Below are 19,249 nucleotides of genomic sequence, written 5' to 3' on the forward strand. Positions count from 1 at the left end.
TAACACACTGATTATTAAATAAATCACGTTTTAGGACGATTTTGGCAGATTTTAAAAGAAAATGTTGTATATTTTACTCTGTATGTCGAATTCTAACCCAACTTTCTCAATTCGATTCTTCTCCTCTCGTCTGTGTTCGTTCGGTTACATAGCAACACAATCCTTGACCACAAAATTATAAACAAGCAAAATCATTTGAAATAAACAACCAGATGCCAGATCTCTGTTGCTGTGAATATTATGATCTCGAAGGTGAACGTAATCATCTGTTAGCTTGCTGCTGCAACTGTTATCAACTGGACGAATCCTTTGAAAGGTAAATTTAATCATAAACCTCCCCAAACCCACTAAATCCAATAATTCCCACAAATTCCACTCTAACCAAACACAAAATTAACATAAACTCATCAAATATACCTTTAAACACTCCTCTTTTACCTTCTAAGCCCCGCCCATGACTCAACAAAAGTAGGCGGAGCTCCCATATTAACTTATTTCATTATTTGCAGATTAATCACATGTAACCCTCTCCCAAACCAACTGAAACACTCTCTTCTGCTGACACTACGCGACAGAATGCGAATACCATGGTACGGCGGCGCGAAACAAATCTCCATGGGCATGCCCTTCGTCTACGTACCCATCCTAATCCTCATCGCGACTCTAAACCTGACTTGCACGATCATCTCCGGCGCAATCGCCATGATAATCGTGTGGATAGCATCAAAAGCGCAATGATGCTACCGAAATTCTTCGCCATGTGGATGGCCATCTCAGTTGTAATAATAATCGGCGTGTTTGAGATCTACGTAGTCCCTTGGTTACTAATCCTACCACGGGAGAACATTTTAATGATAGCTCTCATAGTAACATCGATGATATGCGTTGCGAAAATTCACTGCGATGTTAAACGTCTACAAGAAGGCATTTCAAGTGATAAAACTTCATATTATTGTCAGTTTTGTCACATTTACAAGACCGATGGAACCGTACACAAGTACTGGTAAGATATTTGCATCATTTTTTGATTATTTAAATCCTAAAATTGATTTTTTACAGGATTGACACCTGTGTAACAACTTCAACTTACAAATTCTATCTACTAGCGACCATAACATGCTCGGCGTGTTTGTTATACGTCGCAAATTTAAACCTTACAACTATTTGTTATCCATTCCGTCCTTTTAAAGGATATTCCCTGTTGTTACCTGAAGATTGCGGAGAAGTTTACGAATCCTTTTCGATTGCCCTACCGTTTGTGACTGCAATCTACGGCACAGCAATCGGTTTCCTTCTGCTGTTTGAGTTTGTTGTGAATATTCTAGGCTGTACACAATGTTTAGGCATTGCGAAACTACTCAGGTTGTTGTGTAGTTGTTTCTGTTTGCGAATCTGTTGCTTAAGAAGGCAGGGAAGCAGCGTGAAAGCATCACCAAAGAATATTATCTAATCATGTCACATTATTTATATCCACACGTATTCATTTCAATATCAATCAATAAATGCAGTAAAGTTTCATGTTATGATTATGCTTACGATTATTGGATGAGTGCATCGTCAGCGGTGATGTACATGTCATCCTCGCCGCCATTTTGTTGCTCATCTGTATATTCATCTTCATAAATCACTTCTTGTGTTTCTATCTCTTCTGTTCCATCGTAGATTACTTCAATTTCATCGACATATTCACCAGTTATATCTTGTTCGTATTCTTCGAAGACTATTTCTTCGTCTTGTTCATCTTGTTTGATGTGAACATAATCTGCTTCGTCATTTTGGTTTTCTTGGGCATCGTCCTGCTCGTATTCTACTTCCTGTGATTCGTTTGCGTTCGTGTTTTCATGTTTGCGCATGTGCTTACGTAACGTGCTTGACGTGCAGAAACCTTTATTACAAATCGTGCAGCGATGCGGTGTGTTTCCTGTATGTGTACGCTCATGCGCGATTAAATTACCACGCACCCCGAATCGACGATAACAGACTTTACATTGATAATCTTTACTACCACTGTGGATGACTTGATGTGTGCGCAACGACGACGATTGGGTGAATCCTTTGTTGCATACTGTGCAGACAAATGGCCGCTCACCGGTATGTACCTAGTTAGTAACAAGCATAGGTTAGACTAGTTAGGCAACCAGATATACATGTTTATTTATACTCACGCGTCGATGAGTAATCAAATTCGCTTTTGTCGAGAATACTTTTCCGCATTCCGGGCATAAAAACGTCTGTAGATGGTAACGTTTGTGAATTTTAAGCTGTTCGTTAGTCGAGTATGACTTATCACACTGCGTGCATGAAAATTGTTTCTTTGAGGTAAGTGAATCGTTATCATTCGCTTCATCTTTTTCTTTTTTCGTTTCATGAACTTTTAAATGTGTTGTTAGTGATTCTGAGCGTACAAATGATTTTCCACACACTTCACAAGTGTAAGCGCGTTCATTTTGATGGCTTTTCATGTGTCGCCGTAGATTTGCTTTGATTGCAAACGACGCATGGCATGTTTCACAACAAAATGGCTTCTCTTTCGTATGCACACGTAGATGATGCACCAGAGCAGAAGTATTAAACATTTTTCCACAGTGTGGACACTGACTGGCAGGTCTACGAGAATGTTTCACTTCAGAACGATGTTTGTTGAGGTCCTTCTTCGTATCGTACATTAAATGACAATCTTTACATCGGAAAATATTCATTCGTTCATCATTTATCTTATTTATCAACTTTTGTGTTTGATCAGGGAATAAACTATCTTCTGGATCTTTACTGCCAGTAGTTATTCCTTTTTCAAACGAAGTTTTATCCAAAGTCCTTTGACGGACTTTCAGGAGTAAATCTTCATTTAATCTGCATCGACTTCGGAAAGTATGTACATTTATCAAGAAATCCAAACATCGATGACAAATATTCTGTGGTAAATTATCCGGAAATTCCGGAATCTGTAATGATTTCCATATAAAAAATTAATTCAAAGTAAAATTAGTTATATGTTTGAATGGTTTGAATATTGAACATATAGATAAAAGATATGGTACCTTCACATAAGTGTAGACTTCTATCAATGATCTGATGACGAGTTGCGCCTCCTCTTCGTGAATATTCCGGCACTTTTTCTTCTCGTCGAGTTTGCAAGGGTCCAGACACACGCGGCATATCAAATCGTAGGATTCCAGATCAGGAGCGCGCTTGTTTTGATCTCGCTGGAGGATTATTATCACATCATGCACCTCCATTTTCAAAACTTGTTTTGAATTATTTGCGGATCATCGACGTGAAGGGTACTACATCCATGGACACAGATCAGCAGATTTATATGTTTACAGGTTAGGTGACTACGGAATTCAAGCAGTGAATGTCAAACTGTTTTTAGAGAATTTAAAGTTGAATAATTCGATAATTTTTATGTTTTGAGTGTTTTTAGTGCCTAATATGGATAAATTATGGTTTGTTTTGGGGTTTTTAGTTGTTTTATAACATAATATTGTGTTTTATAAACTGAAAATCCAGTTTTATTCATATTTTTGTTTGGCTAGCAATCTTGTTCCATAAACTTCTATAATTCTCTCACAGAGGGCGCTAGGAGGTACTTATCGACATTAAAAACAACTTTAACACTAGTTTTACATGTTTTCAATACCGATTATTTTAAAATAAGCACTCAAACACAAACAAAACTCCCAATATCATTTGGTTGCCTACAGTTTGCACACAATTTGTAACACCTGTCATTTAAAAAAATCAAAAATAAAATCAAAATACAATGATCACCCTTACACTCATCCTCCTACTTCCTTTCCAACTAATATCATCATCCCAGAAAGCGGATATGTTCGATTACTGCGCGCAACACGAACGCAATACACCCTGTATGTACCACTGCGTGCGATCATCCAAATGCGGCCACACCGGAACCAGTTACCAGGACCTCAACAACCAAGAACGTGAACTAATCATCCATCTCCATAACCTCAAACGTGCACGCCTCGCAACCGGAAATGGCATCTCCCTTCTCCCACCAAAACTCCCCCGATACATCCCTGTAAGCTACGACAAAGAATGTGAATTCATCGCTGGTTGCTTCGCGAAACAATGCTCCAACCACCCGGATAAAATGCGCATCGCCTTGGATTCCACACGCCTCGGACAAAACCGTTACATATTCTCCATGCGTCGCGGCTCCCAACACACCAAAACCCTCTCTGAACTACGCCTGCAACTAATATCAGCTGCGATACATTCATGGTTCAACCCAGGACTTCTTCTACCCGAAGCAAGATATTCCGAGATACATGATTCCTATGTGCCGGTATTCTATCCACAACGCACCGCGACATTCACGCAAATGGTATGGGAGAAGACTCTGTTCGTCGGGTGCGCCATTATGCATAGCGTACGCGATACAAAATGGGACATGTATGAAGTCCTATGTAATTATCGACCTGAAGGTAACATTGTAGGTCAAAAGGTTTATACTATAGACAATGAGAAAATCCCATGCACGCCGAGAAAATCAGGTTCGGCGTTTGTTTGTGAAAATTACATCAGGAATAATTCGGATGATAATTACGATCCGCCTGTGAATTTAAATATGGCGTGGAGGATTAGCAATGGAGCAGGAGGGAACATTGTTCAGATTGTTGCCGTTTTTACTTTGGTCTATTTTTAGAGTGTATTATATCTTATCTGGAATGTCGCCGAATTGTTTATCAGTGATATATTAATCGGGTCCAATTTGCGATAAACATATTATTGAATATTGTATTGCTTTCGGGAGGTGCATTACATTTTAGTGCTTGGTGGGACATTCCACGCTGGTATTGTGTTTGTGCGGTGGAATTTATTTGCAAAAATTGTGTTTTAAGGAAGAAAAATATAGAAAAAACATCTGAAAAAGGTAATTTTGATATATTTTTATATTTAAAGGTGAAAAACGTGTATTTTTAGGTTATATACGCGTAGGTTTTGTTATTTTGAGGTTAAAATAGGTTTCATGTCACTTTTTATCTATTTAACTATAGATGGCGCAGGAAAAACATACATTTTTCTTTAAACAGACGCAGGATTAGTTATTTTAAGGCTAAAACAAGCTTATTGATATTATTTAACCTATTTAATTATAGATAGCGTAAAAACATAATTATCTTCCGTAAAACCCGCAAATTTTGCGATTTTGAGGTTAAATTATGTTAAACTAGCTTTAACCCTTGGCTTCTCTCGCGAATATCTAAAATAATGAAGTTGCTTCCGTACGCGTCTGTAGTCACAGAAGAAGTAACAATGAAGTAGAATGGCGGGAAGTATAGTCTATGGAAGTATAGTGTACAGTCTCCATAGTGTAGTCAATTGGATTTGATGTTGACGTAGCTGTCGGTAATACAGTGTGATAATACAGTGTGATGGTACTATAGTACTTAGGTTTGAGCTTCATTGCTGGAATGCTAGATGGCGTTAAAGTAGTCAAATAGCCAGATGCAGAGGTATTATTGGCTAAACAATTTCTTTATTTTATTTGAAAAATATTTTTTTTATTAAATAAAAAGTAGCCTATAACCATTCGGGGACCACTAAGAATATGTGTACAAATTTTCATGATGATCGGTTAAGTAGTTTTTGCGTGAAAGTGTAACAAACATTGGGACTTTCGCATTTATAATATTAGTAGGGATGTCAATTTATAAACCTATTTTTCTATAGATGGCGTGAAAAATATCATTTTTACCTAATATACATCTAAATTCAATTATTTTGAGGTTAAAATTGCTTGAATACCAATTTTTAAACCTATTTTACGATAGATGGCGTTAGTTTGGTGTATAGTAAACGTTTTAATACTTTGTAAGCGGTTAATAACTGTTGAATGTACAACGAGTGCACGACTAGACTAGACGGTGTATGATTCCTCCAGTTCCTACAATTCTCCTGCTTCTACTGTTTGTCTGCGGTCGGCCTGCCATCATCGGCCATCCAGTCAGCGCTCCGCACTCGGCGAGCACTGTTCGCGATCGTCTTCCTCACCAAAAACACAAACAATACAAACTATTTAATTAATAACAAAGATAAATACATTTATCTAAACATTAAACACTATAAAAATATATTTAAAACCTTTAAGTGCTTTGATAATTCGAATTAGTTTTGATAAATTTTCTAAAAATAATTAAATAAATAAATACATATTTTGTGTATTAAGAAGTTTTCGGATATAGAATTAAAATTAAAAACGCGTGTGAGAGTTCACACAAACGGTTTTCGGTGAAAGAAATACAAGCGTTCATTAAAATCATAATTAGAATTACAAAAAAGGCGAAACGTGCGCTTCATCATCCAGCTTCGTTGGCTGTGTTTGCTTCCTGCGAACGACGACAAAGTGCATCGGCTGCGGCTCGCAGAAGAAATAAAAAACGGTTTTGAAATACTTTCGGGCGCACGACTTAAGTCAGCTTAACGCGAGTTCAACTTGTGACAGACTGCACTTCGATTTGTTGCAAACGAGAACACCAGCAGTGTGTTTTCTTCAGAATTACCTACACCAACAACAATAACACCAGTTGAAAATCATTCTGCGGTTTTGCGCTATTATAGAAAACTTTACATCGTGACCTTTCACTCGCCGCGGCTAAATCTTCGAAAAGTGATTGTAAAGCACAAACAAATAACAAAAAATCCAGTGAAAGAGAACAATCACTCTGCAGATTAAAAATTATAACTCTTCTGTGTGAAATTAAAATTGTGTATGTTTAGGAAGTGATTTTGTTGAGTTTTGCTTGTTTTGTGAATGAAAAAAGAACCTTCGAGTTAATAAACTTAATGAACTTCTGTGCGGTTTAGTCGGTGTGTGTGTGCGATGATCGTAATTCACGTTTGAAGGCGTAATCGATTGGAATATCGCGCGCGCTGAAAGCATGATCGTGTATTAATACACGATCGCGTGTCGAACGTTTAAGTTGAGACGTTTTAGTCGTAAGGTGAGTCACACTTTGCACCTTGGGTGAAGAAACCAACCCAGGAGATACTAATCGATAAGTTATTTTAACAAAAGTTCAAAAAATGAACAAAATTGAGGTTAAAATAGGTTAGAAATGCATTTGGGATACATAACCCATAAAATAACTTATATTTGAGGTTATGCAACTTATAAATCATTTGTTTTAGTGATTTTTCGTATTAATCAATAAGATAAGTTAATAAAGGTGCAAAAATTTGACATTTTGAGGTTAAAATAGGTTATTAATGTATTTTGACAGTTATAACCTGAGAAATAGACTTTATTTTAGGTTATGCAAATTATAAATCTTCTGGTTTAGTGATTTTTCGTATTAATCAATAAGATAAGTTAATAAAAGTGCGAAAATTTGACATTTTTGAGGTTAAAATAAGTTAAAAATGCATTTTGACAGTTATAACCAATGAAATAGACTTAATTTTAGGTTATGAAACTTATAAATCATCTGGTTTAGTGATTTTTCGTATTAATCAATAAGATAAGTTAATAAAAGTGCGAAAATTTGACATTTTTGAGGTTAAAATAGGTTATAAATGTATTTTGACTATTATAATTCAAAAAATAACTTATATTTGAGGTTATGCAACTTATAAATCATTTGTTTTAGCGATTTTAGTATTTATCAAAACGATAAGTTAGCAAATGTACAAAAATTTGACATTTTTGAGGTTAAAATAGGTTAGAAATGCATTTTAACAGTTATAACCAATGAAATAGACTTAGTTTAAGGTTATGCAAATTATAAATCAATTGTTTTAATGAATTTAGTATTAATTAATAGGTTAAGTTGCCTAAAATGCAAAAATTAGGCATATTTGAGGTTAAAATGACTAAAAAATGAATTTAGACAACATAACCTTATTTATATTTAAAGTTACGTTGTATATAAAATTAATATTTTTATAATTATGCAACTTTAACACGTTAAGGACGGCGTGTACCACCGGTGGTACACACGCGTCTGGTCTGTGGGACGGCGTGTACCACCGGTGGTACACGGCTCATTTGAAATGAGACTTATTCATTTTTGACTACGCCACTGGTTGGGTTATATCTTCTCCTCGTTTCACCTATACAATCAGGGCCTTGCATCTTTGTCATCAAATGTGTCACTCAGATTACATATTATAATAAATAGTGACCGACTAAAGTTTCAGTTTTGGCTTCAAATTTGGTTTCGGCCAAAAATTGGCTGAAACTTTTGGCAGAACCGAAACTCAGTGTTCGTGAATTATCGTGCGTCGTTCGGCTTACTCGCGGCTAAGTCGTGGTCGTCACTTGCCATCTCAGATCGCACATAGTTTCGGTCGGACTCTAAAGATAAAGGCATTCATTACAAAGAAAATAAATAAATGGCGACGCAACTGCAAAAACAATCGCTTTTTGATACAGCAATGCATAACCACCAGTGGCGCACAGCTGAATTAATTAGACGGAGTTGAAAATGCTCAAACGCCGCCCGATGCGACAGACACCCAAAAACCGCGCCGTCCTCAACGTGTTAATGACCATAATCCAATTTTTAATTTCATTTTATGATTTTATTGATTCTAATCACTTCCACAAAGAACTTAAGTAATTCACGCTTGCCAAATGACACTCCGCATGATTCTCCACATTTGGCAAGACAACTCAGTCGAAATAACACACAAAGAAATAAAAACGAAAGTGAATAAATAAATATCTACATATAGAAATGTTCACTTAAAATGTACAAACATATTTATGCAACTTTTTATACAGAAACAAAATATTTCACTTCAAAAAAAAAAATTCAGATCACAATCGACTTTATTAAAACCAAAACGTTCTCAAGAATGAAAGTTTTGCCCACGAACACAATTATGACTCATTCAGTCACCTTACTCTTTAACTTTACTTTACTTTAGTTTACTTTGTCTCCATATGAACCTCTTCTACCTCAACTGATGTCATTGTATTGTATTGTATGGTACTTAATGAACAAGATGGCGGTCTGACATAAAACACGCTGAATCATCCTGTATATACCTGTATAACATTACATTAACATGACAATGGGTGCATTAAGTTTAGAGTTTCGACAAAACCACCAAGTTGCCAGTTGGATGTATGTACTCTACGCGTAGTGCACGAGCAGAAGTCAAGAAGCCGACTTGTTCGCCTTGAATGCGCTCTCCTGCTCGTGGACTTCCATCGAACACGCGGCCGATATATCCGTCAACCGGATTGAAGCAAAACTAATCTAAGTTATGCTTAATCTGTGAACCAAAAGTAAAAAACCAAGGTTTACTGACTCCACACTCGACTTTTTGATGAAATAATCATCTAATAATATCTATGATTTAATTTTTATGTATTCCAATGAGTAAAACTCGTGTGTAGGTAATTAAAACTCATCATCATGTGTGTTTTCTGTTTTCTGTTTGCTGTTTGCTGTTTACACTCGGCTGAGTGCTTTCCGAAGCTTGGAAACAAGAAGAAGCTATAAAAACTGTTCCAACTCTGCACATCCGCTGTGTAATGTGAAGTTTTCTCAGATCTTGGTTTCCTTTTTGAGTTTACTCGTAAACTTTGTGATGTTAGTGGCTTTTGTTGTCGTCAAGGTGTCGAAGACCTGTCGTGGCGTTGAAGTTCATCGCGGCGCATTGCCAAGGTCCGCGGCTAATTAACGAAAAACGCCGGCGCGAACTTAATGACAGCGCTGTGCTTGAACTTGCTGTCATTTAAATCATTAGCTTACACTTAGCAGTTGGTAATGAGTTTGTAATCGACCAAAACGACGAAAATGATGTTTAGTGTTCATAAATGTGTGTGGGAAGGTAGGAAACTGTAATGTTTGCATCCCGTTGGGGTTAAGTTGGTATGGAAAGTGTCAAAAAAATTACAACAACGCCATCTGGTTACGTTGTTAGGTTATAAGTAGATATTGAGCTTGTAAAAACATTTAAATTGAATTTGCGTGATAAAAACAACGAAAAATGATGTTGATTACATAAAATGACAGTCGGTGTATGTGTGGTAAGGAAGAAAACTGTAATTTTTACATTTTCTTGTAGTTATAACATAGAAATTGTCAAAAAAGTGCAACAGCGCCATCTGGTTACTTAATTATCATTATAAAACTTAATATTTCACGCGTTTTTATATTTAAATTGATTTTTCTTAACTAAAACAACGAAAAAACATGTTTTTTGTATAAAATTACTATGGGTGTGAGTATGGTAAGGAAGAAAACTGTAATATTCACATTTTTAAAGTCATAACATCAAAAACTACAACAGCGCCATCTGGTTACGTTTTAAGTTGATATTTTACTTGTAATAACATTTAAATTGATTTTGCGGGTGTTGAAAAGAAGAAAACTGTAATTTTAGACATTTTTTTGAAGTTATTACATAGATAGTGTCAAAAAAGTACAACAGCGCCATCTGGTTACTTAATTGTGACATTTTTCTTATTTTTGAAGTTATTACATAAAATAGTGTCATCTTCTTGAAGTTATAACATAAAATCTGCCAAAAAGTACAACAGCGCCATCTGGTTACTTAATTGTTAAAAAAAAACTTGATATTTGAGGTGGAATTATATTTAAATTGATTTTTCTTAACTAAAACAACAAAAAATCAAGTTTTTTGTATAAAATTGCCATCGGTGTGAGTATGGTAAGGAAGAAAACTGTAATATTCACATTTTTTTTAAATCATAACATTAAAAATGTCAAAAACTACAACAGCGCCATCTGTTAACTTTTTAAAAGTAGATATTTAGCGTGTAATAACATTTAAATTGATTTTGCGGGTGTGGTAAAGAAGAAAACGGTAATTTTTGACATCTTCTTGAAGTTGAAACATAAAATCTGTCAAAAAAGTGCAAGAGCGCCATCTGGTTATTTAATTATTCATTAAAACTTGATATTTAACGTGTAATTATATTTAAATTGATCTTTAATAACAAAAACAACGATAATTCAAGTTTTTTGTATAAAATTACCATCGGTGTGAGTATGGTAAAGAAGAAAACTGTAATTTTCACATTTTTTAGTCATAACATTAAAAGTGTCAAAAACTACAACAGCGCCATCTGTTAACTTTTTAAAACCAGATATTTAGCATGTAATAAAATATAATCTTTGAATTTAAATTGATTGAACATATTTCCAACGAGTGCGTTTTGACGGACGGCCTTTTGTTAATTTCATTGCTCAATAGAGACAACGGCTCGACCGGCTGACCGTATGGCGTAGACGCGAGTTCCTTCCATCGTCCTAGCGCGAACCGGCGGCGAGTTTACAGTTACAATTCCAGTTTTCGATGATTTTTTCCTTCCACGCGCGATTTTCGTCCGGTGCGCTACGCTGTTACACTACAACGCTACGTTTACTGCGCGTAGACACATAACCTATAAACCTAACCTCTTAGATTACACTTGGCTGTCATTATATTTATATGTGTGTATGTATGGTTGCAGTTGCATGACACTGAGAAAGGATGAGAATATGAGAAGTTTAAGTGCACAAAGTGCTTGAACTCGTGCTTATGCTGTGTGAAACAATAAACAGCGTGAACTCAAGTGAAAGAAGCACAAAACAACAAGATTTACATACATCACGCTATATTATATCAATTTGTGATCTAAATTGACATCTGGTTTAGAAAATAAATTTAGAGAAAACAAACACGTGCAATTCGCCTACGAAAACGCCCGCGCAACGCAAAAATAGATAAATCTATTGTTATAGCGTAAAAGTTGTTCACATTTTATCGATAATCATTGCCAAAATTAATTTTGTCATAAATTATGTGTTTTATAACTATTTTATTACTTTTCTGTAAGTTTATAGCCTTAAACACCCTGTATATCTTATGATTTTTATGTTTCTATATCTAAGACAACTTGATTGATGAATATTGACTTATTTGAAGCTCAGGTGAAGGTGAAACTTCAGTTTCACCGAAATCTATCGCATAACATACGAACTTGAGCCGGATTTGATATTTTTTTGACTTAAATCACTTCAAATCGGTGATAAACTTACTTTAATTGCTTGATTTCACTTCAAAAGCAATAAAAACACATGATTAACTATATGCAACCCAATATACACTAAAATTAATTTATACACAAAGTGTTTAATTTATTTAAATTGTTTTTTGTGTGTTTACAGAATTAATTCAACAAATAGAAGAATTGAAAGCAATTGAAAATGTCCGCAATCAACGATAGAAAAATCCGCGACGTGCGCGACATCTGGCACGCGCCGAGCAAAGACGAAAACAAAGAAAATCCACGCATCTGCTGCGATGCAGTGGTGCTGGACACGCGCTCCAAGCACAAATACAAGACGCTCGAGCGTCACCTCAGCATGAAGAAGACGATACGCAAGAAAATGATGCGGGATCTGCGTGAAATTGGCGACGCTGGCAACGGTAACGAACCGACAGCGCCGCAACAATCGATGGGTTTCCTCGAGCAGATCCGTACGGATCAACCGCCGTCGGCCAACATCGACAAGCCGAGTCTCTGGAAACGACTGACCAAGGGCTGGAATCATTCCTAGTATAAGACAATAGAAATATGAATAGTTACGAGTGTCGAGAGAGATGAATTTTTAAATTTCGCGCCAGATAGTGGCATGCGGTGGCGCTGTCACTAACTAAATAACCCTACGCATTTGTTCCGTGTGACAGCGCCACCAGTGGTGGCTTTTGTACTTAATTCTATTGAATTTGTCTACATATTCATCTTGCAACGCGATATCCTCAAACGTTTTCTGTGTAAATATTTAATCCTTATTAGTGGCTTTATATTGTATATTAGAGCGAGCGATCAACAATAAATCGTAAGTTAATAGGAATATGATTGATTTATTACCCCTAGTAAGGTGGCTTTACTTGTGACAGCCGGTGTGAAACATGCTGTGAACTGTAACTGACGTTAATGACCTCTCGCGTTTAATCTCATAAGTATTCGACTTTCTTTTACGCTGTGCGTTGGCGAAAAATTCACATCAAAGTCGGAATGTTAATGTTTCGACGTCTTTCACCCGGCGTATATTAGCATTGATCAATTAGTTAATGATGAATTGTTGTTCCGTTCGTATTGTTTGTTCGTCACATTCATTTGTTCACTAATAACCTCTTTGTGTTCCAACATACGACTGCACGCTGCGTTTAATTCTTCGACTTCATTAATTACTTAATCATCTGAAGCTGGTAAGTACAAAATTTCTGCACGCTTTTTTATTAGAATACTTTTATAAGACAAAAGCGCTGTGAAACAAATTCTTAACAATCAGATTTGAGGTTTAAGGTTATGAAAGCGTCATTAATCATTATTTTACTACAGATGAGAAAGTATGTACACTTGGTTGCATGCCAATAGGCGTAAAATCTGTCAAAAAAGATGTCAAACCTTACTTTTTCCATAAAAACGTGATGGTAATTAAAACAAAATGCGATTAAGATGTGCCATTTGCCGTGAAAACAATGCGGAACATAAAAAATACTCGCGAAGCAGACAGAAAAGACAAAAGCGTAAGTAAATCATCATAATGAGAGTTGCGGGAATTGTTTCGCATCGGAATGCACTATTATCGCGTGCGCGCGCGCACGAAAGAATTTTTTGGTATAAAAAAACACACTTTCGCATTGTGTTTCGCGCATGTTTCGCAATGTCTGCTTCAATTATGTTGATGCATGTCTTGTTCTTGAACAGCACTTCCGTAAAAGTAAAGAAAAAACAAAACTTTTTCGCGTTTCATTGTGTTTGTAACGAAATGCAGGGAATATCGCATTGGTAAATCTTCCAAATGGTTTTATTGAGGCGAATTTTTACAATTGCTACCATTGTAAACGTTGTCTCAATGTCAATTGCACACGGCGCATGTGTGACGCATGTTGTAACAGCCATGACATGTCACATTCGACATAAAATTGCATTTCGACAGTGAAAACCTCCCGCATTGTGCGATTACTTGATTGTAACTTCTGCTGTGATGAAAGTGACAATCGAAAACAAGCATAAATTATTAGAAATTAATGAAAAAACATAAAAAACGTAAGTAAAACATTAATTTACACTAAAAACCCTTCAAAACATCAAAATTATCATTACAGATTCCTGTAATACCTTCAAAGTTAAAAAACAAAATGGCCGCCATGGAAAACTTCTTAACTACAATAATATTAATACTTATGCTTACATTTGCACTCTGGTTAATATTTTCAGTTGTAATTAATGTGTACTTTGAAATTTTATCAATATTTTTTTCATTTCCGCAAGAAAACCAAACTTAAATTAATTTCTTTTTTAATTAAATAAAAAAAGCAATGAACTTGTTTACTCCACAGCAACCAGATTAAAACCGGTGATAAATCGTCTTTAAACAGCGAAAACAATAAAAAAAGCCTTACATAACCATGCGCAACGTACTTAAGTCGTCTAAGTTGTTGGTAAGTACGTGCATGGCGTAATTATGTTCGAATAAACTCAACTTGTTTACGTTTTACCAGTAAAACTCAAAACTAAAACAAGTGATGACAAAATGGCGGGTGATGCAACTCGGATGACTTACACTTAAGTATACTGTGACTTACCCTTTGTTGCACGACCTTGGCGCTGTGGTAAATGTGGGTTATTTGTGGTTATGCTCAGGGTTTACATTTTACATTGTGCTTTATGGTAGGTGACCTTACATACACGCAGAGCGGACATAAATCACAACCTGCGAAATCAACTAAAGTATATTTTATAAGATATATATACTTATTTTGTATTATATGTGATGATGACGACGATAAAAACGAAATTAATCTTTATAGCGACCGCGATGATTTTGCGTAACCTTCTATTCTTAGCTGCAGAGGACTGAATATGAATAGATCGTAGATAATTGCAAATTAAAAAATAAATAAAAGAGAATCGATCGATTCAAGGTTAAGAGGCGATTATTTCGTTCGGAAGAGTGACCTGTCATGATGCTATTGAGTTTTATTATTGATACATCACAATGAAGTCATTTTAACAATAATTTTATGTTAGGCATCTTGTTTTTTAGTATACTGGGGTTAAATTATATAAATTCATCGAAAAATTAGGTTTTCTGCTCGGATTTTTAATTTTTTAAACTTTTAACCTGAAATATTGAAAAATCTGAACGATATGAAGGAAGTTTAACATCCGCCATCTTGTTTTTATAGTATAATAACTGTCAAACGACATAAACTTAACAAAAATACGTTTTTTGGCTTTTTCTTCTGTTTTAACCGTAAATTTACTCAAAAAATCAAAAAATTCAATTACTATCAAGACATTTTAACAGCGGCCATCTTGTTTTTATAGTATACTAGCTTTAACCCTTGGCTTCGCTCGCGAATATCTAAAATAATGAAGTTGCTTCCGTACGCGTCTGTAGTCACAGAAGAAGTAACAATGAAGTAGAATGGCGGGAAGTTTAAAATGGCTGAAAGTATAGTCTATGGAAGTATAGTGTACAGTCTCCATAGTGTAGTCAATTGGATTTGATGTTGACGTAGCTGTCGGTAATACAGTGTGATAATACAGTGTGATGGTACTATAGTACTTAGGTTTGAGCTTCATTGCTGGAATGCTAGATGGCGTTAAAGTAGTCAAATAGCCAGATGCAGAGGTATTATTGGCTAAACAATTTCTTTATTTTATTTAAAAAATAATTTTTTATTAAATAAAAAGTAGCCTATAACCATTCGGGGACCACTAAGAATATGTGTACAAATTTTCATGATGATCGATTAAGTAGTTTTTGCGTGAAAGTGTAACAAACATCAGGACTTGCGCATTTATAATATTAGTAGGGATAGGGATTGGCTGTAAAACAACATAACCTCATCAAAAATTTATTTTTTTGATCAAATTTTAACTTTTTTTGTATTTTAATAAAAAATACCAGAAAAAATCAAAAATTTAATTGTTTTGATGTTATTTTATCATTCGCCATCTTGTTTTAATAGTATATTCGTTGTAAACCGACATAACCTTCCAAAAATGACTTTTTCCGCTTAATTTCTATTTTAACCTTCGATAAATCCCAAAAAATCAAAAATCCATTCCTCTCTTGATTCATAAACATTGTACCATGATGAAATAAATTCTAGCACGATTCGTTTGTAGGTTATGACATGCAATACATTTGTGCAATGAAGAAGCATTACTTTGCGCATTTCTGTTCCTGTTAGCGTGCCTTACGCAATCTTCATAACTTTACAAATTAATTATAACTAACAAGCGCAGTGCTCCGCACTCCTTACAACTTTTAATTATTAATTATAATAATTAAAATACAACGTAATTCTAAATTAATTGATAAATTGCAAAACGTAGATTTCACGTGAATTTTTAAAGTTTTTAATTAATACTAAATTAATACTGCCATCTGTAGGTGCATATTTCGAAGCAATATCAATTCGACATCGAAATTTTGTGCGCGGCAATTAGAGCTTGAAACAATTAGAATAAAACATGGCGGTGACGCAACGCAACGCGCAGCGCGGCGCACTTGGCCATTGTACGTTACAAGTCAACAATTTACAATAATCCGCCATATTGCATCGCATTATTTAATACAGAGTGTTAAAAATCATCAAAAAATCAATAAATTAATTTTATTTATTAAAATTTTCATATGAACACCCTGTATATTTCTATGGGTATACCTGCATGTTTATTTACATGCTATAATAGAACTGTTGGGTTTTCGACCAACGCTTGATGTGGTATTACATCAATAACTCAAGCAATCTGCATTTGAATGGAAGCCAGCGCCAACTCCACGGCTGAAATTGAATTTTATCAGCGCTATTCATACGATTACCAGTTTACCGCGCCTAAAATACTCGTGTTTCATTTAAATCTTAAACCTACGTTAATTTATACTAAAAATACACAGATAACACTTTTTTAGTTTTTTTACTAAAAATAAAACAAATGAATAAATGTAGGCCACCAAACATACACACACACAATTTTTAGGTTAATTTAGGTTAAGTCTGATAACTGTAATTATTTGTGTATTTATTGTATCCTGATGATTTATTTAAAAGATCTTCATTTGCGTGCGTTAAAAATCTACAATTGTGAATGTAAAAGTGTGAAACAATCAACCGGATGTGGAAGTTTCGCCATTTTCACCGATATGCATTCGGACACGACTTACGAATGTTTCTTACACCACTGTTGGTGTTGTGTTGTGTTGTGCGGCGGCTTTCTTTGTGCAGTGTTTGTGTTTGGATGGGTCTCGTGCTCGTCGCACATCGATTGCGTTTCGTTTTCATTTTCACGTGTTGCAACACAATGCGCCGCGTGCGGCGGAAACATTCGGACGCGGATGACAATGGCGCACGACGGTGCGCATCTATACTACGCATACAATGGCGGACGGTTGTGTTTCCTTACTTCCGGTAACGTATATTGTAAGTTTTCTTTGGGGTTTTCTAGTTTTATTCATAAAAACATGAAAATTTTGCATAAAAACGAAGGTTTTTATTATTTATGAACATTTATTAATGTTTATTGTTTGTTTATTGCTTGTAGTGATAATATATCTACTGGAAAGAAGCAATGTTTGCTTTTTTGAAGTTTTTTAAGTTTTCTTCAATTATTTCAATGTTTATTCACGAAAAAATGAATTTTTTAAGTAAAACTTAATTTTTAGGTTATATACAACTATTTATTAATGTTTATTGTTTGTTTATACGTTTTGTGATAACATAATTGATAAAAATGGTCACTGTTTCTCTTTTTAATGTTTTTCTTAAGTTTTCTTCAATTTTTCCAATTTTTATTCATAAAAAAAGAAAATTTTCGATAAAAATCGTATTTTTTGATTGTTTATAAACGTTTATTAATGTTTATTGTTTGTTTATTGCTTCAAACGATAACAAAACTGCTTGAAAATAGCTGTATTTCCGTTTCTAAATGTTTTTTTAAGTTTTTATTCATAAAAAAAGAAATTTTCTATAAAAACTTTATTTTTACGTTATTTATAAACATTTTTCAATGTTTATTGAAACATATTTGTTGAAAATTAGTCGCGTTTTCCTTTTTTTAATGTTTTTCTTAAGTTTTTTCAATTTTCTTCAATTTTTATTCGAAAAATACGAAAATTTTCGATAAAAATCGAATTTTTAGATTTTTTATAAACATTTATCAATGTTTATTGATTGTTTATGCTTGTAATGATAACTATACTGCTTGATATTAGCCGCATTTCCTGTTTCAAATGTTTTTCTTAAGTTTTCTTCTATTTTTTCAATTTTTATTCGAAAAATACGAAAAATTTCGATAAAAATCTAATTTTTAGATTTTTTATAAACATTTATCAATGTTTATAAAAATCTAATTTTTAGATTTTTTATAAACATTTATCAATGTTTATGGTTTGTTTATGCTAGTAATGATAACAATACTGCTTGAAATTAGCCGCATTTCCTGTTTTAAATGTTTTTTTAAGTTCTCTTCAGTTTTTTCAGGTTTTATTCATAAAAATTGAAATTTTATTGAATAAAACTTTAATTTTAAGTTATACACAACGATTTATCAATATTTATTGTATATTTGTACGTTTTGTGGTAAAATGACTGATGAAAATTGTCAGTGTTTCTTTTTTTAAATGTTTTTCTTAAGTTTACTTCAATTTTTTCAATTTTTATTCATAAAAAAAGTAAATTTTCGATAAAAATCTCATTTTTAGATTGTTTATAAACATTTATCAATGTTTATTGTTTGTCTATACTTGTAATGATAACATGACTGCTGGAAATTAGCAGCGTTTCCCTTTTCTAATGTTTCAACATTTAGCAGTGACCTTTCTCACTTTCAATTCGCCGCGAAGAGCATTCACTCAATCATTCACAATCGCATCTCGTAAAGCACACACGCCGAGGACAAAAAAACGTTTTCTGCGCCAGTGTACGTACTAATAAGCGACTTTCCAATAAAATTAATACACTTTAAAGGAAAGTTTCGAGTTCGCTTAACGTACATCTTCACCACAAGGAAAATCTTCCTCACAACTTATAATTATTGATGTTTTGATTGTGTTTCAATGTGAATAAGCACTTCTCATTCAAAAACAACACATGCCTACTTATTTTCCAAATATTCCGAAGGTAAATGTAAGTTATTATCGTAATTAATCCGCATTACAGTGCAAGAAACCGATTTCGTGTGTTTGCGGTTTCGTCAAGACATGTTCGTGCATAATGTGCTCGTTAAGCACTTCACAGA

At 34.4% G+C, this 19,249-nt stretch overlaps 3 protein-coding genes and 1 long non-coding RNA gene across 4 annotated transcripts; 3 read left to right on the forward strand and 1 right to left on the reverse strand.

Moving 5' to 3' along the window:
• The first annotated feature begins 91 nt into the window (after window positions 1–91).
• On the forward strand, window positions 92–1,523 carry GABPI (zinc finger DHHC-type palmitoyltransferase GABPI). Its single transcript, XM_065318252.1, is given in 4 exon segments — window positions 92–316; window positions 510–715; window positions 718–1,003; window positions 1,060–1,523. Coding segments are annotated over 4 exon segments (987 nt in total). The 5' UTR covers window positions 92–212; the 3' UTR covers window positions 1,451–1,523.
• On the reverse strand, window positions 1,443–3,324 carry LOC135804385 (gastrula zinc finger protein XlCGF57.1-like). The gene is made up of 3 exons (XM_065318251.1): window positions 3,039–3,324; window positions 2,166–2,942; window positions 1,443–2,099 (listed from the first exon to the last, which is right to left on the reverse strand). The coding sequence occupies exons 1-3, from the start codon at window positions 3,234–3,236 to the stop codon at window positions 1,539–1,541; spliced, it is 1,536 nt and encodes a 511-aa protein (XP_065174323.1). The 5' UTR covers window positions 3,237–3,324; the 3' UTR covers window positions 1,443–1,538.
• A 313-nt stretch (window positions 3,325–3,637) lies between these two features.
• On the forward strand, window positions 3,638–4,891 carry LOC135789510 (venom allergen 5-like). Its single transcript, XM_065299368.1, has one exon. It carries the CDS (start codon window positions 3,764–3,766, stop codon window positions 4,667–4,669), a length of 906 nt encoding a protein of 301 aa, XP_065155440.1. The 5' UTR covers window positions 3,638–3,763; the 3' UTR covers window positions 4,670–4,891.
• Window positions 4,892–13,646: 8,755 nt separating this feature from the next.
• LOC135804202 (uncharacterized) lies at window positions 13,647–14,336 on the forward strand. Its single transcript, XR_010550995.1, has 2 exons — window positions 13,647–14,044; window positions 14,104–14,336. It is a non-coding gene; the product is annotated as an uncharacterized lncRNA (long non-coding RNA).
• The last annotated feature ends 4,913 nt before the right edge of the window (window positions 14,337–19,249 follow it).

The sequence above is a fragment of the Atheta coriaria genome, unplaced genomic scaffold, assembly GCF_025399875.1.
Source record: "Atheta coriaria isolate IRGN ID8LTWV9N9 unplaced genomic scaffold, Caltech_Dcor_3.1 hic_scaffold_3_pilon, whole genome shotgun sequence".
Lineage (NCBI taxonomy): Eukaryota > Metazoa > Arthropoda > Insecta > Coleoptera > Staphylinidae > Dalotia > Dalotia coriaria.